The following is a 24,409-nucleotide window of genomic DNA, read 5'->3' on the forward strand; positions in this document are numbered from 1 at the left end:
TTTGGAGCCGCGGTTTGGGGAGTGGAGCGGTGGGTTAGGGCTCGGAGGCGGTGCCCGCGGGCGGGGGGAAGGCGGCCCGGCGGCGGGGACCTGCGCGGTGCCACGGCCCAGGCGACCCGCTGCGGGGATGCGGGGGCTGGGGAGGGGCGCAGGGCCAGAGGCCGGAGGCCTGGCGGCAGGGCACGGGCAGTGTCGCGAGCGGGGCGGGGCGGGGCGCGGCGGGGCGGGGCGGGGCGGGGCGGGGGCGGCGCCGGGCCGGTGGCCGAGCGGCGGGTGTGGACGTCGCGGGCGGGGCGCACCTAGCCTCTTCCTCGCTCGAACTACGCTCGCCGCCCCGGCCGCCCCGCCCCGCCGCCCTCGCAATAAGGGGCGCGGGCGGGTCAGGGCGAGGAGGAGGGTCGGCCGCCGCCAGCACGCGGCCGGAGCGCCGTCGGGGCTCGGGGCGCGGCCATGGAGCTGTGGCCGTGGCTCACCGCGGCGCTGCTGCTGCTCGTGCTGCTGCCAACGCTGAGCCGCTCCGCCAGGTTCTACGCCAAGATCGGCCTGTACTGCGTGCTCTGCTTCACGGTGGCCGCGGTGGCCTCGGTCGTCTGCCTGCTGCGCCACGGCGGCCGGACGGTGGAGAACATGAGGCAAGGGGGCCGGGCGGGGCGGGGAGAGACACCGAGGCGGGGGCAGCGCCGCGCGGCCGCCCGCTTCCGCTTCCCTAACTTTCCCGTGTCCTTTCCCTCCTTCCTGCCCTGCCCGCGCCTCTCCCGGGCTCTCGGACCGGCCGAGGGGAGAGAGCGGGTCGGAGAGCGCGGCTGGGGAGGCGGCCGAGGGTGGGCCGGGGTCCCCGGAGCCGGGGCCCCGGCCAGGGGCAGGCACGGAGGGATTTAAACAGGTCTCGCCCTCGGCGCCGCGCGGGGAGTGCGGGGTGCGGGCGGCCCCGAGAGGAATGGGGCCGGGCCAAGCGGGCAGAGGCTCGGTCCTGCTTCCCCGCGGGGAGGATGGGCCGCCCGCCGTGCACCGCCCCGCCCGGACCCGCCTCCGCTCGGGGCCTGGGGCGTCCCTCGTCTTCTCTCCGCCACCCCCTCGCGCCCACCTGCCGCGGGCGAGGAGCGCACTTGTGCTCCGGCTCCAGGCCGGTTCCCCTTCCCTTTCCTTCCGCTTAGGAAGGTGTGATGGCTCCGCGGGGGAGGGTGGGCGCGGAGTCCTTGGGGTCCAGCTTCTGGGCGGGAAGAACGGGTGGTGGCTGGGACGCCCCCCCAGAGTTGGGGAGCTTGGAGTTGCTGGGGTGAGGGGTCAGGCTGGGCCGACCAGAAGAGTCGGGGGGCCTCTCTTGGGTCAGAGGCTGGACTGGTCATGGTGGCCTGAGAGGGGGCTCCTTGCCCTTTCTCCCAGTTACCAACTGGGAGGGTCTGTTGTTGACGTTCCTCACTGGCTTTTGCAATGATGACCCTTGGCTGTGGCCTGGTGTGGGCATACTGTGGTCCCTGAGGCCCTTGCCACCCACATGCTCACAGGGCAGTGGGTGAGGGTTCCTGGCTTTCTGCCGTCCGTCCCTGTCCTTGTTCATCTGGGCGGGCTGATCCTTCCGGGACTGGCCCACACTCAGTGGGTCCTCCGGGCCCCGTTTTCAGGAGTTCGTGGCTCCTGTGGCACCAGGAGTGGAGTGTGGCCTAAGAGTGGGGAGCCTGGTGGCTGGGCCATGGGTCTCTAGCTCCCCCCCCAATGGCCCAGGCCAGCGTCCCAGGGAGCCCAGACCCCAGCGGCGGCCCACTTGTTGCCCTTCCAGCTGTCTTCTCAAGCAGCCGACCCTCTGGGGTGCGGAGGGCCTGTTTCCAGAAATGGATCTCTGAGGGCCTGGCCTGAGATTGAGGATCCCCTGCAGGCAGTGGGCTCACAGCCAGAGTCTCCACTCAGCACCTGCTGGGGACCGGCCTGGAGGGGCAGGGGGAGGGGGTGGCTGCAGGCAGCAAGGGCCGGTGGGCTCCCTGGAGGGGGTGCTGTCCTGGGTTCGGTGGGAAGCGAGGCTGGAGCAGGCTTTCAGCAGGTGACAGGCGTTCCTGGAGGTGGCCCTCCCCCTCCCTGGTTCAGTATTATCAGGTGGCCTCTTCACAGGCGCTTCCTTGTCTTTCAAAGGCGCAACTCGCTCTTCCAGGCCTGGGCTTCAAAGCTGCTTCCTGGCGTCAGATCAGAAGTCACCAGCTGCCCTTTCTGACGCGGTGGCTGGACGGGCAGGCCAGCCTGACCGGCACTTGGCGCTCCCTCCGGCCCCACCCTGCCCAGCCCGGCCCTCCAGCCTCTGCTGGCCGGCTCCCCTCAGCCCAGAGCCGGGCTTGGCCCCCAGCCTCCCCCAAGATTCCGGCCAACTGGGGCATCGTCTTCACGACCCTGAATGGTGCTGAGCAGGAAGCTTCCTGCTGCCCTTCCCTCCCCAGGGCAGCCCCCGACTCAGGCTCTGCAGAGGGACCAGGCCAGGACGTCACAGAGGTGCTGTGTCCTCCCCAGAGAGGGGCGGGCCTGGGGGTCCGGGAGCCCATGGCCTCCTTCTCCTGCACCCCCAGGTCCCACGGGGCGGGTCACAGTGATGACCCCCAAGGCTTCCCTTGTGATGGCAAAGAGAGGGGGTAGGGACGGGGTCCCTTGTGAACACGAGTTCCCCAAGGCGTGCATCTGTGGGGGGCTGAGAAATGCAGAGGAAGAGGAGGTGCCCTGTGCCTCTAGGTAGCCGGTCCAGGGACGGGGCCCAGGAGGACGGAAGGGGAGGTTGGGGTGCTGTGTGGACAAGCTTCAGGCCCCACCTGGGACCACTGAGCACCGTGGGTGCCTGGCTGCTCCCCCTCCAGTCCCACCCTAACTTCCGGAAGGACTCTGCCCACCATCCTCGACACCAGCCTCTGCTTCCATCTCCTGAGCCCACACCATGCGCCGCGGATGCCTGAAGCTCGGGGACAGGGTTTATTACGTGTTCCATTTTACAGACGAGTCTGCAGAGAAGCAACTCAGGCCTCCGAGGCGGGGAGTGGGGAGATGACTGGCAGGGTCCCGGAGCTAGGACATGGGGGGCCCGGGCTGCAGACCCACTGAGAGTGGCTCCAAAGTGCACGCTTTTCATCTTTCCTCTGTCTCCCACGGCATTAGGGGCTTGGGGGCAGCGCCATGGCTGCTTTGGGGCTGGAGACCAGGCTCGGGAGAATCCCTGAGTTCCAGGAGGGGCAGCCCCACTCCGCCCGCCCCCTCACTTTCCCATGTTCCCCGTGGGCAGCCGCCCGTCCCCATGATGGGGCTCTGGGTGGGCACCCAAGGAGGCCTTTGCCATTTAGTTGTGCGTTCTGAGTGTACAGGGCAGTGCCGGGAACTGAGAAGCAGAGGCAGGCTCTGTTCTGACCAGGCTGTGGGCTGAGGCCAGGGACCCCTCCCAGAGTGGCAGGGTCCCGCGTTCAGGGTGAGGCTGGAGTAGCAGGTCCTGTTTCCTTGTCCCAGGGGCACGTGCCCTTATTACACGCATTCGACAGAGAAGAGAGCGAGGCCCAGGGAAGCGGTGTGTGTTAGAATTGGGTTCCCTGCAGGATCAGGAAACCTAACAACAGTGGCCTAACCTGGAGAGTTTACTTTTTCATGCGTCTCAGGCGACCAGGGCGGGCAGCCTGGGGCCACGGAAAGCTGCCGGCTCCTCTGGCCTGTGGACCCCCATTCTCGGGGTCCAGCATGCCACTGTTACGGCAGGACCTCTGGGGACTGAATTGCCCACTTCTGCGTCCATCCTAGTGGCCGGGACCTGGGGGACATAGCTAGGCTGCGGGGTGGGGTGGGGGGCAGGGCAGACGGAGCCCCCCACCTGCGCGAAACATCGAGGACGGGCATCACTGCAGCCAGGGGCGGGGGACTTGTCGATGCCGGTCAGGGTTTGAACCTAGCACTGCCAGCCACTGCGTGTTTGGGGGGGGGGGGTGCGTGGATGCAGACACAGCGCTGTCGGGGAGCCGCAGCACCTGGGGGCTCGCCTGGGGCCCTGGTCTCGCAGGAAAGTCTGCCCTGGCTTTGCTTGGGGTGGGATAGTGAGGGGCAGAGCCTCCCCTCTGGGTGTACTTCTGCGGGCCCCGGAAGCAGAGCTCCCGAGAGCCCTGGACACTGCTCACGGCCCCGCCTCCTTCCAGGCCCCTGGCGTTCAGCCCACTCCCGTGCCCCTCTTAACACCTCTGGGCACCTGAACGGGCTGGAGCCCCCACCTCCTGGCCCCCTCTGTGCTCCAGCTCTCGTGACACTTGGAAAACACTGCTGCTCTGCCAGGTGGCCCTCCCAGGACCTCCTGTCCCCTGAGCAGATCAATGGCTCTGTGTGCTGCCCTCCTGGCAGGGCCGCTCTGAACAAACCCCATCACGCCCCTCCCTCTCCGGGGGCAAAGCCCGTGGGGTCTGGCTGAGGTCCGGCGCCTCTCGGCCAAAGCAGCTGCCAGGTCTCCCCAGAGCCACCTAGTCCGAGTCCAGGGTCTGAGGGCAGAGGTCAGCAGGTAGCTCAGACCTGACCTTGAACTGCTTCCCAGCCGCCCGGAGCAGGTGCTGTGGCCGGAGGAGGATCCTCTTGCTTTCATTTACTTCGGGTCCTTCTGTCCTGCCTGTGTCATCGCCGCCGACACAGCTGCTGTTTGCAGAGGGCTTCCAGGGTCCCGCAGGTGTCACGGGTGTTCCAGCCTCATCTCGCTCAATCCCTCCACACCCTTCCCCTTTCACGAGCGGAAATGGAAGTTTAGGGAGGTCAAGTCCATTGCCCAAGGTCACAGCTGGTGAGAGGGAGTCAGGGTCTGTCTGACCCTGAGCTTGGGCCAGGCTCAGGTGTCCTCGGGCGAGCACAGGTGGTCCAGGGGGCCTGGCTGCCAGGAGTTCGGCCTCAGGCCCCCCAAAATCTGCAGCATTTACGATGCTCACTTCTAGGCGGGCGGCCCCGGTCAGGGTTAAGTGGAGGGCTTCTGAGAAAGACCCAGGAAGGGCCAGGAAGTCCCCTCTGCTTAAGGGGATGGCTGCCCCTGTGGGCACTTGGAAAGAACCTGTCCTGGGGGCCACTTGCCTTGCTATGGAAAACTGACACCAATCACCTACCTGGCAGCTGTCCGCAGTGCTTCTGGAACCTTGTGCCATGCACTCAGCCCAGCCCTGTGCCACCTGGGCTTCAGGCAACCTTAGCTCCACCCCCAGGGGAGGCAGGACGTGGAGTTGAGGGCTGGAGGGTGTGGGACAGGCACGTCCCTGGCCTGCACCCGTGACCCCTGCTCTGCTCCCCGTAGGGGAGAGGAGGGAGCAGCTCCCAGACTCCACGGCCGAGGGGTGGGGCGCTGGGGTCAGCTGGGTGTTGGGGCACAGGGGGTGTTGGCGCTCAGGGTGAGGCCTGGGCTGGGCAGGCAGGGCAGCCTGGGTAGGGTGGCTGCTTTGAGCTTCCTGCTGGGAGAGGATGACAGAGCCACTTGCAGCCCTGCTTGGGGTGGGGTGGGGGCCATAGAGCCCCCCAGGGGAGGAGGGGGAGCCCTCAAAAGGAGCTCGAGACTCCACCTGACAACCCTGCAGCCGTCACCCCACCTCCAGCAGGCCCTCTGCTTGACATTTTTCACACATTTTTCAAAAGTCAGGTTTAGAGGTGGGCTCGGCCCATCCTGGCCTCCCTGCTGTGTGACTTTGGGCAAGTCACTTAACTCTGCTGAGCCTGGACTCCCTCACCTGGGTGTAATGAGCGTACGACCTTGTGGGGTTATTGTCTGACCGAAACCGGACAGTTAACGTCTGTCTAGGTGCAGGCGTGGCACGTAGCATTCAGGAGATGCTGGGCGTGGCTGTGGGGCGTCTGTGCCTGTGGTTGGGAGCGCGCTGCACTCCAGGCAACGACAGACCGGCTCTCCCTGCCCGGGCGCTGGAGGGGCCTCTGCAAAGCTCCGTCCAGGCAACGACAGACCGGCTCTCCCTGCCCGGGCACTGGAGGGGCCTCTGCAAAGCTCCGTCCAGGCAACGACAGACCGGCTCTCCCTGCCTGGGCACTGGAGGGGCCTCTGCAAAGCTCCGTCTGCTTCCTTCTTCTTCAAGGAAGCACTATTAAAATGATAACAGAGGGCTTCCCTGGTGGCCCAGTGGTTGAGAGTCCACCTGCCGATGCAGGAGACACGGGTTCGTGCCCCGGTCCGGGAAGATCCCACAGGCCGCGGAGCGGCTTGGCCCGTGAGCCGTGGCCGCTGAGCCTGCGCGTCCGGAGCCTGTGCTCCGCAACGGGTGAGGCCACAACAGTGAGAGGCCCGCGTACCACAAAAAAAAAAAAAAAAAAAAAAAAAAAGATAATAGATACTTTCTCACCACTTCTACAGAAAACCTTGAAAATATGGGACATTAGGAGAAGGAAAAGTGGGCACCCACGTGCACACCGCCTGCAGGGAGTGACCGGTCCCCTCCCCTTGAGGAACATCCTTGCCTCTTTCCTCTCCTGAGATGCCCCTTTCTTTCCCAGCTTCCTGTACTCACCCCGCGGCTGTATCTTTTAGTTTGTCTGAGAGCAGTTATTTGTAAATGTGTGGAGAGTTGCCATGGGCGCCTCCGTCTCCCGCAGCACGTGGGGCAGCCCTGGGCCTGTCTGTCTGTCCTGGAGCCTTTGGTGCGGGGGCTCTGCCTTGGCCTGGGCTCCCAGCCGGAGTGGGAGAGGCGGGAGACAAGCAGCAGAGCGGCTGCAGAGGGCCCCTGCTCAGCTGAGTTTTTTTTTTTTTTTTTTTTTTTTTTTTTTTTCAGCTGAGTTTTATACGCAGCATCTTCCATAGTTCAAACAAAGCAAAACACCCACCCGTGTACAACCGATCCCTTAAATCAGACACAAAGAAAATATAGAAAAGCTCTGGAGACGGATGGTTGGGGACGGCTGCGTAGCCACTGAACCGGATGCTTATAAATGGCTTAAAATGATACATTTGGTGTGTACTTCACCCCAATTTTTAAAAAAGAAGAAAAATGGAACCAGCAGATGCCACTACCAGAGAGAAACACCGTCCTTTCCAGGTGTGGCCTGGGAGGGAAAGGCCAACGATATGTAGCTATTAGGAGTCAAGGGAACAGGCCTGGCAGCAGATAAATGCAGATGTTTGCTGTTTTCCTCTGCCACAGCCCTGTTTATTTTACCTCTCCCCATGGGGCACGTGGAGGTGTTTTCGGATTTCCCTAATTCAGACCGTGCCTATGCCTGCCTCACACCTGCTTTAGGACCCATTGCCGGAAGAGGATTGCAAGCTCAAAGGGAGCAGGTCTGTTAAGGGCTTTTGCCGCGTGCTGCTAAGCTGCCCTCCAGAAACCTCTGTGGCCTCTGACTTCTGCCAGCAGCCTTCGGGCCATTTCCTAACAGCAGGCCAACACCTCCCGTTACCAGGCTTTCGTCTGCCAATCTGAAGGAGGAAGACGGGGTTTCTTGTTTCAATCTGCAGTTCTTTGACTGCCAGTGAAATCGCGTCTTCCCCGTGTTTATTGGACACACGTGCCCTCTCCCTGTGCCCTTCAACCCTCGAGATGACCCGAGGCTCCCCAGCTGAGACAGCCAGTCAGTTCTCCAGAGAGTGTCCAGCCTGGCAACCCCTGAGCCGGATGGGGACAAACAGGAAGGTCTGGCTCGAGCTGGCCGAGGCTTACAAAGCTGAGGAAGAAGCCCTGGCTTCCAGATCCGGGGAAGGCTGGCCGGTCTGACTGTGAGAGCAGCCCAGGCTCAGCTGCTTCCTGGAGCCTCAGTTTCCCCATCCGCACCGCGCGGTAACATGGGGAGCTAGGCTTTGTGAGCTGGATACGAGTCTGCCTTTCAGACGCAAAGAGGCAGATCCGACAGGGTCCACTCGTGAGGGCCTAGAGGAGACAGATCCATAGAGACGGAAAGTGGACAGTGGGGCCCGGGGCTGGGGAAGTGAGCGTTTCATGGGGACAGAGTGTCAGTCTGGGAAGATGAAAGAGTCCCAGATAAGGGGGGACGCTTGCATGACAATGTGAGTACACTTAACGCCACTCAACTTAAAACGAGTTGAGACGGTAAATTTTATGTTGTGTGTATTTTACCACAGTTTTAAAGGCCTGAGTGTGGCTTTGGGTCAAGGGCCCAGCTCTGAGTCTCTGCTCTATTGAGGGCCAGCTCTGAGCCCAGGCCCTTCCGGATAAAGTGGGAAATCCCTCCCTTCCGGTCAGGACTGTGGGGAGATCAAATGACCCTGGTGTGTGTGTGCGCGCACACATCTTCTGGGAGAAGTGGAACAGTTCTGGGTCAGGAACCCTTGGGTCACTGGGGCCCACCCTCAGCGCCCTGCCACCCACGGATGGGAAGGACCCAGGGGACCTGCCTGAGTTGTAGAGGAGTGACCTCAAGCCTCGGGCTCCGTCACCCCGAGCAGGCTGACCCCTCACGGGCACCTGTCCCTTGCCGAGTGTGTGCAGTGTTCCCGCAGAGCAGGGGGCCGGGGCCACCCTTCTCCCTGCCGGCCAGCCACCTGCAGACACCGGTCCCAGGGGCATGCCCGGTCGTGCCTGCCTGTCGAGTGTGAGAGCTGCTGGGCAGGGCCTCTCAAGGTCACGAGTGCCCAGGGCAGCCTGCTGCTGGGAGCGGGGCCCACACACATCCTGGCTCCACCGCCATCCCCATGTGACCTTGGGTGTGTCTGTGAAAGGCGCTGGGGCGCTGTGCTGTAGGATGCAGGGGAGGAGTGAAAGCCTGGCGGGGCCAGTCTCCCCAGCGGTGGAGACTGGAAGCAGCCTTCAGCTCCTCGACAAGGTCTCCGCTTGGTGCCCATACTTTCTTCCCGGTGTGGCTCTGCCTTGAGGGGACGTTCACTTCCCGTGCATGGGGGCCCAGCCTCCTCTGCAGGGGCCTCTCCACATCGGGTGCTTCGGTCGCTGACACGTCTGAGAAGGGAGCCAGCCTGGCCCCGGGGGCTCTCGGCCTTCAGCCCCGTCCAGCTGGGCCCCCCCCCACCCCGGCTTGTGGTGACGAGCAGGGGTGTGGGGTGAGGGCTGGGTGGCAGGTGCAGGCCTGGGAACGCAGACGTGGAAGGAGGCGTCCTCCCCACTGCCGGGCGTCCAGGCCCCCAAGGCCTTGCTCCTGTGTGACCCAACCCTCGCTGGCTGGGGTAGCAGGGGGGCAGGGAGGCACTCGCCATCCCGTTGAGGGGTTGAGGGACAGGACCTGAAGGCTCTCCGAGGGGAAGGCGAGCTCAGGGTGAGCGGCCAGCCTGCCAGGGCGGGCGTGGGGGTCCCCGTGCTGGTCCTGCACTGGGATGACCCTGCCTAGGTCTGCAGGCGGAGCCTGAGTTACACGGTGGGTGGTGGCCTTTGCTCACGGCCCGTCTCCCCCTCAGCATCATCTCTTGGTTCATCCGGTCCTTCAAGTACTTGTACGGCCTCCGCTTTGAGGTGAAGGGCCGTCAGAAGCTGGCGGTGGACCGCCCCTGCGTCATCATTTCCAACCACCAGAGCATCCTGGACATGATGGGTAGGCCGGCTGCGGAGGGTTTGGCGGGAGGGCCGGCCCTTCCCAGTTGCCTGGGGGGAGGGGGAGGAGGGGGCATGCTGCTTCAGTTGGTGGAGGCTGGGCCCCGAAGAGCTGGCAGGTGAGGGGCAGATGCGGACCGCGGACCCGTGCCCCCCTCCAGACACAGGCCTCCAGCTGGTAACGGGAGACAGGGCTTCCTATGCCTGGCGCCGGGCACGGGAGCCCTGCTTCAGCACCTTCCCTCTGCAGGGGAAACTGAGGCTGAGGCCAGGTGATGCCCAGGTAGCCAGTGGGAAGGCGTGACTGGGCCCAGGCCTCTTGGTGGCCAAGGCCGAGGGCCAGCTCGCTCCTCCTCGGGGCGGTGGCCACCTGGCTCTGAGGCTGTGCTCTGTCTCTGTCTCCCCCGCCCCCCGACCTGGGCTCAGGCCTCATGGAGGTCCTCCCCGATCGCTGCGTGCAGATTGCCAAGCGCGAGCTGCTCTTCCTGGGGCCCGTGGGCCTGATCATGTACCTGGGCGGCGTTCTCTTCATCGACCGGCAGCGCTCCAGGACGGCCATGACCGTGATCTCTGATGTGGGCAAGCGCATGGTCAGGGAGAAGGTGAGCGCCTGGGGCTCGGGGCCTGCTTGGCGGCGTGAACGCTTTTGTGCTGTCGGGACAGCCCGCAAGTGTGACTCCCTTTGGCAGAAGAAAACGCGTCATCGGTGCGTGTCTGTAAACCGCATACAGAGAAGCCAGGTGCGGTGCCTCGGCTGTCAGTGGTGGTAGCGGTGGTGTTCTCGGCTGAGCGGTGGGGCTCCTTGGGGGTGGGGGGCGGCCCCCGCGACCCGCCTCCTGTCTCTCCAACAGCTCAAAGTGTGGATCTACCCTGAGGGCACGCGGAATGACAGTGAGGATCTGCTACCTTTCAAGAAAGGTGCCTTCCACCTGGCCATCCAGGCCCAGGTACGCCAGGGCCGCAGCCAGGGGTGGGAAGCGCGTCCAGGTTGGCTTAAGGCTGAAGTTGACCTCCTGGCCAGGCCGAGGCCACTGGCGCTCCTGGACCACCTCCCGCTGGGCAGGCGGCGGGGCCTCCCCCCACCCAGCACCTGTCCCTGACCAGCTGAGGAGGGCAGGGCCGCTGTACCCACTCTGAGCGTTAAGGCTGGCACCTGATCCGGCCCAGCGCCAGCTAGAATGATGCCCGTCGCCACCATACCTGTGCCTGGAGCTCCAGCACCCCGCTTCCTAGCTGGCCAGGCGAGGGGCCTGCAGAGGGAGGCTGGGGTTGGCATCAAAGGCGGAGGCAGGAGGCCTGCTGGCTGAGCTGTCTCTGGAAGGCTGTGCCAGGCGCAGGCCCCCAGCACCCCTAGCTGGGCGTGGGCGTGGGCAGTGGCTCAGGGGGAGCAGGGCCTGCGGCGTGAGGCAGGGTCGGGCCGGAGCTGGCCATGGGCCAGGATAGGTGAGCTGGGAGCCCTCCACGGGGCTTGATGTTTTTCTGGTCCTTGACTTCTAGGGATGCAGTTTGTCCTAGAGGTGTCCTGGGGTCTAGGGTGATGGCAGGAGAGGCTGGGGCACATCCATCCTTCGGGTGGGGTCTCCTGGTAGGTGAGGGGTGCCCTGTCTCACCCTGGCCCTGTGCTGGGGGACTTGTGTAGGGGAAGGCAGCCATCGTCTGGGGTCAGGGGAGGGGGCTTTCATCCTGCCTGATCGGAGTCAGGGGGGCAGCTGGGCAGGGGTTTGCTTTTTCTCCTGTCCTTCACCTGTGACAGGTGGCCTCTAGCACCCCCTGGTGGCCCTGAGCAAGGACGTGAGAGCCCTCCTTCCAGAAGCTGCCAGCCAGTGCCAGGCGGGTGTGGGAGCTGGAGCGTGGGGTGGAGGGGCCCCGAGCCGGCAGTGGGTGCGTGGGGATGGGGGCGTGAGCCTGGGCTCTGCCCAAGCAAGAGGAGGAGGACACCCCCGACACAGGCCTGGGACGGAGGTCACTTCCCTTCGCCGGGGTCATGGAAGAGGAGACAGGAGATACCGAAGGAGCTTTGGGGGGCCGGGGGCAGCAAGTCTCAGCCAGGAGACCGGACATTGTTGGCTGTCACCCCTCTCCCCCACCCCGGGTTGATGATTACCCCCAGGTGCCATTTCCGACATTGGCATCACCATTGGAGTCACCATTGGACTCAACGCTGGTGTCTTCCAGGAATAGCCTGCCCCCTCCCCTGGCTGGAGCTGCCCCATCTTCCCTGGGATGGGGGAGAGGTTGGGAAGGGAGGGGTGGGCAGAAAGACCTCAGTTACCTCCTCTGGCTAAACCGGACAGGGCCCTGGTTAATCTTAGGACCCCGTGAGGAATGCAGATGTGCATCATATGGGTACGTGCCAACCCAGAAAGTCTTCCTGGAGGAGGGGATGCTTGAACGAGGATGTACAGGATGTGCACTCTGGGCCCAGGGCGGGAAGGGCGTCCGAGGCCCAGGGGTCAGTGTGTGGAAGCGCCCTGGCGCAGGATGTGGCCACAGGGACTCCTGGCACCAGCCCCAGGTGGGGGCAGGCTGGCGGCCAGGCAGGCCTCTCCCCAGAGCTCATCCTTGGGGATCAGGCTGGGCTGGGTGAGGGCTCCAGTCCATCCTCAGGCTGCCACGTCTGCCGTCCCCAGGTGCCCATCATCCCCGTGGTTTACTCCAGCTTCTCCTCTTTCTACAACTACAAGACGAAGCTCTTCACCTCAGGTACCCCAACCTGTGCACTCGCCGGCCCACCTGTTCTCAGTCACTGCGACACCCGCGCCCCTAAGAGAACAGTTCCCGTTTCTGGGTGGTCACTACAGACCCCTGCTACTCAGTGACTGCTTGGGGAAGGACGAAGGGAGGGAGGGAAGGGTCTAGAGTCCCAGCCTTGGGCTGTGGGGAGACTGAGGTGCCCAGAAGGTGGGCTCGGTGCCCAAGTTCACACACACAGGCCCGGGCTGTGCACACGGCCCCGGGGGCCTTGAGGTGGCCCCTTCCTGTGCCAGGGTGGGCTTCTGAGCCAGCGCATCCAGGCCTAACTCTCGGGGGCAGCAGCCTCCCGGGCACCCCCATGCCCCCCAGCCATGGAGCTTGGGACCTCCCCCCGCCCTTCCCTTTAGACCCCGCACAAGGGCACCTGGTGCCCAGGTGGGAAGTGGGGTCCAAGATAGAAGCTGCCTCCGCCCACATCTGAGGCCCTGAGGCCGCCTGAACCACTGTGGAGGGTGGGAGTGGAAGGGAGGGTGGGTACCTTCTGGGGGAGGAAACGTCTGGACCCTGGGTGGTCCTCACGGGGGAGCACACGCTTGTCCACACCCACTGAGAACATGCTTGGGACTCGTGTGTGTGACCGTGTTGGTTATTCTCCACTAAAAGCCAACCACCCGGGACCAGGGTGTCTGGGGAAGAGCCCGGCCCGGCCCCTCGGAAGGCTCTGCGGGGGAGGCTGGCGGGCAGCCGAGGAGAGGAGGGGCCCCCCTGGAGAGCCCCTCAGGCTGCTGACGCCCCCCCCCCCCCCCCACCAGGAACCATCAAGGTGGAGGTGCTGGACGCCATCCCCACCACTGGCCTCACTATCGCCGACGTCCCCGAGCTCCTGGACACCTGCCAGCAGGCCATGAGGGCCACCTTCTTCCACGTATCCCAGCTCCCCCGGGAGAATGGGGCCCCTGCAGGGCCCGATGCTCAGGCATCCCAGTAGCCGAGGCCCGGGGCGGGGCAGGACCTGGCTAGACAATGGACAGAGCGACCCCTGCCCACCAGATATCACTGTGTCCCCTCCCACGGCTCTCCCAACTTTCCTCGGGCCCTGGAGGCAAGGGACCCCTTCCTGTCACTGGCCTCAGGTCCTGGCCCCTGATGTCCCTGCAAAGGAGAGTCACCTGGAGCCCCCCAAGCTCTGAGGGCGGGGCCTCACCCACCCTTGTGCCTCCGGGGTCTGGTGTGGGAGTGGGCCTGGGCCCCGATGGGCTGACGGGGCGGGGCCGGTCTGCCCAGCCCCCACCCTCCTGCCTGGGCTTGAGGGGCACAGAGGCTGGATCCGGGGTCCCAGCCACAGCCTGCATCAGGCTCTCGGAGAGGCGGGGCTCTGGGGGGCCAGGACGCCTAGTTTTATGCCACCTGGGCCTCAGGGCGGCCAGAAAGCAGTGTCTGTGGCCCCCACCGGCCTTGGGGAGCAAGCCTGCTGAACTGGTACTGCGCTCATCGTTGTTTTTATAAACGAACTCTTGGAAGTGCCTGGTGAGTTGTGGTCACTGGGGGCGGGCAGGGCTGCCCTCGCTCGTCCTCCCTGGGAGGACTGTAGAGCGCCATCCTCCACCCTCGGTGGGGCTCCCTGCCAGGGCCTGGGCCCACGGTCATCCTGTAATACTTTTCTCCACTGGGGGTGGCAGGCAGGCTCAGGGGTCAGGCAGGCACTTAGGAAGGAGGCTGAAGATTTGCTCTTCGGCTGCTGGCTAGGGGTGGGGCCGGCTTGTGGGGGGGCGGGGGGCGGGGCGGGGCTGTCCCTGGGGCCAGCATCACCTTCACGAAACCACCCGCTTCAGCTCCTTTTGAAGAGGGGGCACCATGACCCTGCCTAGGAGGGCCCAGGGGGCGCGCTGGCAGCCTCCGCCCTCCCAGCACGTGGTGGTCGGCCGGGGGAAGCCCGTCAGGTTCACAATGTTCCCGCAATCCATCCACGGACACAGCGGCTCAAGCCTCACTTTATTCTGACGATGATCAGGGCTGCCCGGTGAGCAGCACAGGGGCCAGGCCCTGGGCAGGAAGCCCTCGTACCTTCCTCAGCCGTGGGCCCACCAGGCGCAGGGGTCTGGCCGGGCTCTGCTCACAAGGCCAGAGTGCTGGCTGGGCTGGGGCTGGATTCGCACAGGAGGGCCCGCACTCCCCCCTCCCCACGCGGGGCAGGGGGGGCCCTCCTGGTGGGAGAGGTGGCAGGGCAGGGCCCAGGGCAGGGCAGGGTGGGGCTGGTGTCCTCGGACTCTTGGTGGCCAGAGCGGGGGCCTGGGTCGGACTGTCACACCTCCTTCTTGCAAGAACCTATGGGTGGAAGGGGTGGGGCTGGGGTCAGCAGTCTCCCTTCCCCACCAGCCTCCGGCCCAGCCAGATCTGCCCACTCGGCCTGTGGCTGCCCCTCCCTGCACCCTCTGGCCTCTCTGGGCAGGAGTTGGCCCCAGCCCCGGGGGCCCTAGGCTACCAGAGGGGGACCCTGTGGGTGGGGAGGTCACAGGGACCACGGCACTCACAGGAACCCAGCTGCTCCTCCAGGAAGGAGATCTGCTCGCTTAGAGAGTCAATGCGGTCCAGCTGCCGCAGGGAGTGGGCCAGGAGGCTGCCCGGGTCCGGGAGCCCGTGCTCCAGGGCCCGCGAGGCCAGGTTGTGAAGCGGGGTCAGTACGAGCTGCAGCTTCTGTGGGGCAGGCGGAGGGCCCGGTGGAGAGGGGCCTGTGTGACCCCGGGCCAGCCCCTCACCCTCCCTGTTCCACAAGGATTTAAGGACAATAGGGTGGCCAGCAAGGGCACCGCCAACCCCCAGACTCAGTTCTAGCTGCAGGGCCCTGGACGTCCACCAGAGTGAGCTTCTGCGCCAGGAGACCGGGGCAGGGGGGCGGCACAGACGGACGTCACACAGACCAGCCTGGCCAATGGTCCCTGAGGCCTGGGGCCCCTGGTTGGAGGAGCTAGGAGGGGTGGGCAGGGGCTGCTGAGGGGTCTCGGGCCAAGGACCCTGCGGAAAGGCCGCAGGGGCACTCTGTCCCTGCAGGGACGAAGGCGGGGGTGGGCTGGGCCGAGTCCTCGCTCTCTGTGTGGCCCCACCCCCTCCTGTCCGTCTGCTGCCCCTGCCCAGCATGGCGCCCAGGCCAAGGGCACCCTAGGCTGTCAGCAGCGGGGAAGCCTCCCGCCCAGGGCTCCCCTACTGAGCCCTGCCCCCATGCTGAGGCCCCCGGGTACCCCGCCCAGCCCTCACCTGCTCCAGCACGTCCACCCTTGACTGAAGCCTCTGCATTTCCTCCTTCACCTCACTGCCCACTCCTGGGGAGAGCCGGGTGCCGAGTCAGGGGGGGCCGGGCTCGCATCCCGACGCGGGGCCTCCAGCCTCTGCTCCAGGTGTGGGGCGCAGCCCCGGGCACCGGGTGCCCGCCCCAGCTGTTGTGGCGAGTCCTCCCCCAACCTTGGGTCCTGGCCGTCCACCAAGGCCGTCCTCCTGGTCCGGAAGGTGGCTCTGGGCAGACGCAGCCTCACCCCGCCCGCCCCTCGGTGCTGGGGTCCCCGTCATGCTGAGGGGCTCCGGGCTGAGGTCCATGCCGCACTCTCGCTCTCGGTGCCGGGCTGCCAACGGCGCATTATTACTCACGGTACGAGTTTGAAGTGTCACAGCGCGTACCAAAAGTAATAATGTCCCGTCACCAGCGGAGGGAGGTGCTGTGTCTCCAGGCTGCCCAGGCAGGGACACATGGGCGCCTTCTTCCACTCCGGGCTGAGTTGAGGCCCTCCCCGTGGTCCCCGTGGGAAGCCACCACCCATCCACCCTCCAGTGCGCCCGTCACCCCCACCACCTCGGGCCCTCCCTGCCCACCCCCCGGGCGCATCAGCAAGGGGGGCAAGCGGGGAGTTTACCTGTCGCGGGGTTCGCGGCCACCCTGGGGGCCCCTCTCCCGGGCAGGCAGAGTGCCCCGTCCACAGATGGGCTGTGCCCCTCCCGGCACTGACACCAGTAACTGCCCACCGTATTGACACAGCGCTGGGGACAGCCGCCCCCTCCAGCCCTGCACTCATCCACGTCTGTGGGAAAGGGCTGTCAGGCAGGGGCGCCCACCCTGAGCCCCCTCTAGACCCACCCATCGGTGGGCTACCCAGGACACACAGGAGGTGCCCGGAGGCCCCCTCCCCTCTGGGAGGGTGGAACCAGCCTCACCTGTCTGGCAGGTGTCGCCCTGCCATCCTGCAGGGCAGTGACAGCGGCCGGGCTGGACACAGCTCCCTCCATTCTGGCATGGTGGCTGGCATATTGCTGTGGGTGGGTGGGGAGGCCTGTCACCAACTCAGGAGGGTCCCCAGGGCCCCGCAGGGGTGGCAGCCAAGGAAGGGGTGCCGTGCCGGAGATGCTTATCCAGGTTTTGAGAGACGAGCAGCTGGTGCTTGGCCCCGGGTCTGGAGAGCGGGATGGACCGCTCCCTCGCTGGGTTCTACTTTAACTGACCCCAGGCACTAGGGGCCCGTACCTGCTCCACAGGACCCGGGCAGCCCGCTGGTCCTCTTCCAGCCGGGGCAGCAGGCATAGCGAGGCCGGGCGGGGGCCGGCCCAGGGCTGCGGCGGTAGGCAGTCCTGTAGAGGGTCCTGCGGGATGGGTGCGGGCAGCTCAGAGGGGCCCGGCCCTCACGGGGGTGGGGGGGGGGCCTCAGTGGTGCCACCAGGTCTCCTGGGCCCCGGCCAGGGCTTCCCCAGCCGCTGGCCTTCCAGGCTGGCTCCGTCCCCGTGCTCTCCAGAACCACATGAGCCGTCTCCCCCAGCATGGACAAGGTCACCCAGGTGTGCCCCCAGAGGTCCTCTCCCCCAGGGATGGCACCTCAGGGTCACAGCACAGGCCACCTCCCCGGCCCAACCTGCCGTGTTGAGCAGGACCCCGAGGCTTGGGAGGAAGCCTGGCTGAGCCTGGCGTGGAGCAGAGGTGGCACCCTGGGGGAGAGCCTCCTATTCTGGGGGCGGGGATCTAGGCCCTGAGGGGAAGGGGCTTGCCACGCCACCTCCCACCCCGACCAGGGAGGTCTTCAAGAACCTCACAGAAAATAGAATCTTCTAAAGCCACATCCCCACAGCGGAGAACCAGAGGTGCACGCCCCTCACACTGGCACCGACTGGGACGTCCTAGGTGTTGGGGGCGGTGGGATCTCCATCTGTAACTGCCGGGGGCTGCCATGGGCAGAGGGGTGCCCACTGGAGCCCCAAGGGCAGGGCCAGGACGAGGAAGGTTTCAGGGAGCCAAGCGGGTAGGAGATTGCAGCCAGCGATGCTGGGTGGGGGTGGGAGCGCCCCCAAAGTGGAGGGGAGCAGACAGGGTGGGTGAGCCCTCTAAAATGAGGGTGGGGAGGATGCGCCAGATGCCCTCGTAGCAGCTGATACTTGAGGTCACAGCGGTAACTTCCTGAGTTGGGACTGCCCAGGTTACAACAGGTGTCAGTCTCCACCACCCACTCAGACGTGGCCTCGGCGAGTCCCTTCACTGCTCTGGGGCTCAGTTTCCCTTCTGGGGCGCACTGCCCTCCCAGCCCCAGGGCTTGTGCGTGGCAGATGGGGCCCTGCGGCAGCGGGCGGCGCTCACCGGTAGGTGCTGCAGGCTCGGTGCCCATCGCAGGTGGTGAGGAAGGGCTGGTACACACGCTGCACAAAGGACTCGGACACGGGGCCCCTGGGAGCCCCGATGACACACACCCTGCGGCTATGGGGTGATGGGGGCCAGAAAGTCAGTGGGGGGGCTCCCAGGGCTGTGACCCAGCCCCAGAACCCAAGGGAGCCGGAAAGTGGGGAAGGGGTTTCCCAGTGTCACTGTGGGAAAGACCGTCGGCAGGAGCCACAGGGAAGCCTCGGCTCCGCAAACACCGGGGGCTGCCCTGGGGAGGGGCCGAGGGCTCCCCGCCGCGCACCCCCACCTCCCGAGCACCCAGAGGCCCGAGCCCTGGCTCACCCAGGCCGGTAGACATGCTCGGTGCCACCCGCCGCCAGCACCAGGGACCAGAGCAGAAGCAGCTCCTGGGAGCCCCACATGGCCTGTGTTTCCGGATGGAACGGCCTTCTCCTCAGGATGGCCTGAAGCGCAAAGCACAACCCTGGAAGTCCCTCTGCAGATCCCGCCTCGAGCCCGTGCCCCTCGTGGAGACTGTCCTCTTGGCTCCGTGACACCTGCCCAGCTCACCCACTTTGTTGGGACCTCACCGCAGCGGCAGAGCCTCCACGGGCGGTGTCAGCTCTCCCCACCCCCATCCCACCTGGACAGGGAGGCCGGCCCCTCACCAGCCACATACAGCCCGCCCAGGGGCCACAGAAGGGCCACGACATCCGGGGCCTGGGAACAGAAGCTGAAGCCCTCGCCTGGGGAGAGAGACACCTGGGCAACGCTGGGCTTGGTCAAGTTCACTGGGGAAGGTGGGGGCCCAGGGCCGGCATCTGGACTACGTCTCCGTCCCCCGGCTGGGTTGGTGCCCTCCCCACAGGGCAGGGTTTGTGCTCCCCGCCTCAGTCTGCAATTGGGGTGTTAGTGGCGGGGCGGAACCCCCCCCGTCCCCAGCTGGCTGTGCCCTTGTGGGCTTCAGTGACCTCACGTGCCAGACGGGGAGCCAGCCGTGGTGGCTTGGGGGTCCACTGGGGTGCAGGTGCCCAGCAGGCAGGGGCCACTATGGTCCTCCTCAGGGTGGGGCCGGGGCCTGCACTTAAGAGGGGGTCATTCCCCTGCCGGGGACTAAACCGCTGCTGCAGACAGCCTCCAGGGCTCCCAAGACAGTGGCCCTACTGGGCACCCACATGGTGGGGGCACTGGAGCAGCCCACCCCCCACACGCCAGTGGAGCCGGTCACCGTTCCTGCCCTGGCTGTGGATGGGAGCCAGGGAGGCCCAGAGAGGAATTCCCGGGAGCCCCCAGCCGGGAACTGATGGCCTGCGGCAAGCCAAGGGGACGGGGGTGGGGCTGCTATCTGTGCGCACAGCCAAGGGTCTGGGGAGCTGGGAGCTCTCTGCTCCCGTGCTCCGGGCGCCCCATCTGAGGTTTCCCCCAGGTGGGCTGAGCCCGGCCCTGCAGGCCCCCCCACCGCCGCCCGCGCGAAGGAAAGGGCACAGGAAGGAGATGAACTGGTGTGTGTGGTGGGGGCGGGGAGCAGAGGCTGGGCACAGTCACCTTCCTCTCTGGGACTCTGGGACTCACTTTCCTCAAAGACACCACTAGGGTCTTGGAGGCCCCTCCTCTGGCTCCTCTGGTTTATGGGCAGTCCCATAAACCACCGTGAGCGTTACTGAGCCCCAGATGCCCGCCCAGGCCGACCCAGAGGGAGGCGACGCCTCGCCTGGTCCACGCGGGGGTTCAGCTGGGTTTCGGTCCATGCTCTTCCCAGGGCACCACGCGGCCCTGGGCTGGGCAGGAAGGCAGCTGCACGAAGGCTTTCCTGCACCTCCTGTTCTCTGTCACGGGCCTGAGAGGGGAGGGCTGGGTGGCCGAGCAGGCAGAGGCTGCAGCGGGCAGCTGAGCTGCTGCACTTAGTTTCGGGGCGGCGGGGGGTGCTTCTTAGCTGTTTCTGGGCAGGGACATGTCCTGCCAGGCACAGTTGGCTCGGAAGATGAACTCTGGGGGGGAGCACACTGTTAGACAGCGGGCCTGGTGGCGGTCCAGGCAAGAATTGAAATGGTGCGGACAGGTGGTCCTGCGGAGTGGGTCCTGGGAAGGCAGAGGTGGGCCGGGGGGCTGGCAGGGCTGGGCAGGGGCCTCCGGGGTTCCGCAGACCCTGAGCTCTCCCACACCGGGCACCTGGAGGGCGGTGCACCTCATGCAAATGTAACTGTCCTCCACAAACACCCCCCCCAAGCACCTCCCCAACCTATCGGAAGCTGGTTAGAAAGGAAATCGTGCTTTTTAAAAGAAGAGCGTTGATTTTTGAAAGTCACGCTTTTCCCCTAGGCCAGAGGAAGCCGATGGCGCTGACCAGCCTGTGCTGGGCTGGCAGAATCTCATTTCCCTTTGGTGTTACAGCCCTGCTGGGGCGGGGGAGCCAGGGCAGGGTGGTCTGTGGTGCCTCCAGAATGATAAGCAATAATGTCCCATCCCCTTTGAGTGTCTGCACGAGCCCTGCCAGCACCTTCCCTCCCACCTGCCCCGGGCTGCCGCCTCGCTGCCCCCACCCGGGGAGACAGTCGTTAGAGGGAGGGGCCTGACTCCACCGCGGGGCGATAGCCCTGGGTTCCCCCCTTCCACCGTGAGGGGTGCTTTGGACGTTTGGATGGGCGGGGGTGGATGCGGAGAGGCGGAGTGAGATTACAAGACTGATTCCCTGGGGGTGCGCCCTCTCCACCGCCCACCCCACGTCTCCCCTTCCCCCTGCACGGCCGGCTCCGCGGGGAGTGGGAGCGAGGGTGGAGTGACACGTCCCCGCGCTCCGCCACCGCAGGGTACCGCTGGCCTGGGCTGCGGGGTCCGGGACCCGCGAGGCTCTGAGTCAGGCCCTGGGGGAGCCGCAGGGCCCGGATAGGGGGATGAGGAGCTGCGGCGCCCCACCCCTCCCCCGCCCGGGCCCCCCGACGCGGCCCGGCCCGGGTCACCTGTCACCAGCAGGGGGCGCCCTTTCCCGAGGCCGCTGGGCCCATTCTCCGGACCCAGCCGCGAGATCCGGGGCCGGGCTGGGGTTCGGGTGCCCGCGCGGCAGAGCCCGGCGCTCCCGGCCCGCTCACCTTTGGGCTCCCCGCGGTCGCCCTGCGTCGCCCCCCAGCTCCGCGCGCGGCGAGGCCCCCGCCCCCAGCCCGAACGGCGAACAGACCCCCGCCCGCGGCCGTCCCCGCGTCCCCAGCCGGGCGCCCCGCTCCCTCCGCACTCACCGCCCGATCCGGGGCGCGCACGCGCCGCTGTCGCCGCCGCGCAGAGGGGCCCCGGCCCCGCCCGCCCGCCAACCCCGGCCCCGCCCCTCCCGGCCCGCCCCCGGCCCGCCCCCACCCTGGGTGGGCTCCGAACCCCCGCCCGCCCCCATTGCGCAGGTTGGGAAACTGAGGCCCCGCGGCGGACGGCGCCCCGGGGGCCGAGCAGTGAGTCAGCTGGAACCGGGTCTCCTGACGCACTACCCGCCTCCGAGCGCTACTGCCCCTCCCAGCCGGCTCCCGAGGACGCAGGGCTGAGCCGGCAGCCAGGTGCCCGGAGGCCGCACGGGGAGCCCGCGCTGGCCGCGGGTAGCTAGCTCTCGACTCCCCTAGGCTGAGCACCGACTCCCGGGGATGGCCATAGCACCCGGGTGGCCAGCTCCCTAGGCACCAGGGGCTAGCTAAAGCTGACCGCTGCCCTGCAGCCACACGTGGGGTGGACGTCAGTGATCCCCAGGCTCATAGCCGGTACTTCCAGAGGTCATACAGGTGGGGGCGGGGCTCGGCAGAGCGCCGCCGGGTCCTAGGTGTAACACCGAGCCTCCCTCCCAGCCAGTGTGCCAGGTTAGGGGGCCTGCCAGGCTCCCACCTGGTGCCCCCTTTGTTCAGGACAGTTGGGACCACCCCTGAGTTCTCATCAGGCCTCCAAGGAGTCCCTCAAGTGCATGGTCACCACTGGGGGCTCCTGGGCCAGTCACCTCTCCTCTCCTCTCCAGGCTCCCTCTCCACATTTGCAACATGGGCTAAAGAAGCCCCATGTGGTGGAGTGGCCAGCAGTGCCCACAGAGACAGCAGCCGGCACAGCTGGAGCCAGGTGCCCCAGCCCCTCCTCCCCTGGGGAGCTCTCACGTCTGCACCAGCGTGTCACAGCCGTTAGTGCGCGTGACACCCTGGGCCTGCGCCTCTCGGCACTTTCTGCCCTGGAACTGCAGCCCAGTCCCGCGCGCGCGCGCGCGCGCGTGTGTGTGTGTGTGTGTGTGTGTGTGTGTGTCTGTGTGTGTGTGTGTGTGTGTGTCTGTGTGCGCGCGCGTGTAAACCGTGCCCAGGCCCAGCCAGGCTCCAGGCTGCTGCCCAGAGCATCACCTGTGGCACTCACCTGGAGAAGCAGTCTCCCTCATGCCCCGGACACTGGTGGCAGCTGCTCTTCTGAGCGGTGGGGGCTGCCCTTTCCTCTCCTGTGCCGGGGTCTGCGGATCAGAGACACGGTGTGGGTTAGCGCACAGCCTTGGTCACCGTGACATCCAGGGGCTGGGGAGGGGGACGGGGCCAGCCTCCATGTGGCTGTGGGAGCTTGGCCTGCACTTGGCCTACAGACCCCCACCCCTCTGATGGCCAGAGATGAACGGGCCTCTCAGGCCTGCCCACACCCTGTTGCCCGGGGGTCCTGAATCCCGGGATGGAAAGCTCTGCAAAGCCCGGGGTGCTGGGAGGGCATCCTGTAGGTTCATGGGGAGGGGGGCCTTCAGCTCGGGGGGCATACGGATCAGGCCTACTTTGGTGCACAGGAGGTAAAGGAAGGGAGGGGACACAGGAGGCTGGACAGGAGCCCCTTCCTGGACCAGGGGTCCCTGGAAGCCCCTGGAAGATGACCTGAGGGTGGCTGGGGTGGCGGGGGCTGGGATGCCTGTGACTGTGAAGTGGGGGGTGGTCCCTGGCGTGGTGTCTCTCCCCCCACCCCCAACCCAAGCAGGCAGCCCCAGGCAGTAGAGAGTTAAGGGCCAGGCCCAGGGGGACTGGAGGGAGAGTTGCCCTGCCCTGTTCCCTGCCCCCATCCAGTCCCTGAAGCTGGTCACTTGACCCTTTGACCTCAGGCCTGGGCAGAAAGGGGCCTGGCGAGCTGCGTGGCTGGTCCTCGCTCCGCTGCTAAGCCGGGCGGACCGTCAGCACCTGCTTTCTCATCTGGGAAGTGGGTGTTTGTCACACAGACTGCTGGGGTGGATGTGACAACAAGACTGTCAGAGGCCAGGAAGGGCCCTGCCGCTCGGGGACCTGGGCTGCTCTGGGTGGGGGGCTCCCCTAGGCTGCAAGGGGACCCAAGAGAGCGCCCACACGGCGCTGCACCAAGCTGTCCCTCTGCCCGCCCCCAGCCAGCGCAGCAGAAGAGGGGGGCTCCTGCTGGGGCTGTGCTAGTGCCCCCCACTTGCATGGCTCCTCCTGGCTCTAGATTTGGCTTTGGGGTTCCCACCCCTCACCGGCGCCCCTCCCCGACACCCTTGGGGTGCTCTCCCACCCTTGGGGGATGATGCCCTCGGGACACGCAGGTCACAGAGAAGAGGGGCCAGCTGAGGTGGCCTTACTGCCAACCCTGGGGGCTTCCCTGGGAAATCAGAGTGGGCTCGGGAGGGCGTGCGAGGCGCAGGGAGGCCGTTGCACTGGCTTCTCCGTCCAGGGGTCACAGCAGCTGCTGGGCTGCCCAGCGTAAGCGTCAGTGTTGGGCAGGCCAGACTGGCATCCAGACTGTGCCCCCCCCCAGTGGGTGCCCTTGGCCAAGGTGAGGATGGCACCGATGGGGGTATGATGCGGTGGTCCCAGCTAGCGGAGCGCAGACCCTCGGAGCTCAGCCCGCAGGTGCCCGCGGTTCACAGAGCCCGCAGAGGGGCGCTCGCCCTGCCCTCCCCCCTCCCTGCCCTCCAAGGCCGCCCCTGCCCTACCTGGTGCCGCCCCGGGCCTGGCTCGGCCATGGCCACCACTGCTGCCCCCTCAGGCCAGGGTTGGGCCCTACCCCTCGCCGGCCGCCTTGAGGCAACTCCCGAGGCCGCCTGCCTGTCCTGTTGGCTGGAGCCTCCGTCTTGGCCATGGGGACGGTGGACTCGGGGCAGGGAGGCTCCTCCCGGAGCGAGGAAGGGCGGCTTTTTATGCTCCGTCCCCGTGTAAATCGGGGTTGGGATGGGCCCTTCCCAGCCGGACTTCCTGTGTGTGCTGTCCGCTGATAACGGGGATCTGTCAGTGAACAAACAGGAGGCCGAGGGGCGGTGGGGGGCCGCCGAGGGAGGGGCCGGGCCCAGCGGCGGGGGCAGGGGTGGGGGAGCTCTCCCCGGGGACCAGACTCTAATCCTGAAGCAGCCAGAGACGGCGCTTGGGCCCAGCTGCAGCCTGGCTGGTGACCCTGGGGCCCAGCTGGGCCCAGTGTGTGACAGAGGACATGGCTGGCACACAGGGCCCTCCCAGGGCCGTGGGTCCACCAAGCTGGTGGGACCACATTAGTGCGGCTCCATGGAGGGGGCCGTTCTTCCTGTGACCCCCAGGGCGTGCACCTGCACCCCCGGATGTGTGTGCCAGGGCCCGGGGGTGGGAGCGGCCAGAAGAGAGCTGGGGATGGGGCAGGAGGCTGGGTGGGCTGAGAACAGCCCGCTCTGTGA

At 66.4% G+C, this 24,409-nt stretch overlaps 2 protein-coding genes across 12 annotated transcripts; one reads left to right on the top strand and one right to left on the bottom strand.

Moving 5' to 3' along the window:
* Positions 1 to 275: 275 nt before the first annotated feature.
* Positions 276 to 13,682, top strand: AGPAT2 (1-acylglycerol-3-phosphate O-acyltransferase 2). The gene is made up of 6 exons (XM_032635426.1): positions 276 to 632; positions 9,332 to 9,465; positions 9,891 to 10,066; positions 10,316 to 10,411; positions 12,095 to 12,167; positions 12,971 to 13,682. The coding sequence occupies exons 1-6, from the start codon at positions 451 to 453 to the stop codon at positions 13,144 to 13,146; spliced, it is 837 nt and encodes a 278-aa protein (XP_032491317.1). The 5' UTR covers positions 276 to 450; the 3' UTR covers positions 13,147 to 13,682.
* A 456-nt stretch (positions 13,683 to 14,138) lies between these two features.
* Positions 14,139 to 23,864, bottom strand: EGFL7 (EGF like domain multiple 7). 11 transcript variants are annotated; one of them, XM_032636353.1, is made up of 9 exons: positions 21,015 to 21,048; positions 18,127 to 18,248; positions 17,764 to 17,880; positions 16,666 to 16,781; positions 16,359 to 16,454; positions 16,061 to 16,225; positions 15,411 to 15,475; positions 14,690 to 14,852; positions 14,139 to 14,483 (listed from the first exon to the last, which is right to left on the bottom strand). In XM_032636353.1, exons 2-9 carry the CDS (start codon positions 18,204 to 18,206, stop codon positions 14,461 to 14,463), a joined length of 825 nt encoding a protein of 274 aa, XP_032492244.1. In that variant the 5' UTR covers positions 18,207 to 18,248; positions 21,015 to 21,048; the 3' UTR covers positions 14,139 to 14,460. The 11 variants fall into 11 exon arrangements, 9 of the variants coding, with proteins under 9 accessions (XP_032492244.1, XP_032492239.1, XP_032492241.1 ...); XM_032636352.1 differs by lacking the exon at positions 21,015 to 21,048 and adding an exon at positions 22,147 to 22,234 and having other exon boundaries at positions 14,329 to 14,483; XM_032636348.1 differs by lacking the exons at positions 14,690 to 14,852; positions 21,015 to 21,048 and adding an exon at positions 22,147 to 22,234.
* Positions 23,865 to 24,409: the final 545 nt, after the last annotated feature.

The sequence above is a fragment of the Phocoena sinus genome, chromosome 6 (genome assembly GCF_008692025.1).
Source record: "Phocoena sinus isolate mPhoSin1 chromosome 6, mPhoSin1.pri, whole genome shotgun sequence".
Lineage (NCBI taxonomy): Eukaryota > Metazoa > Chordata > Mammalia > Artiodactyla > Phocoenidae > Phocoena > Phocoena sinus.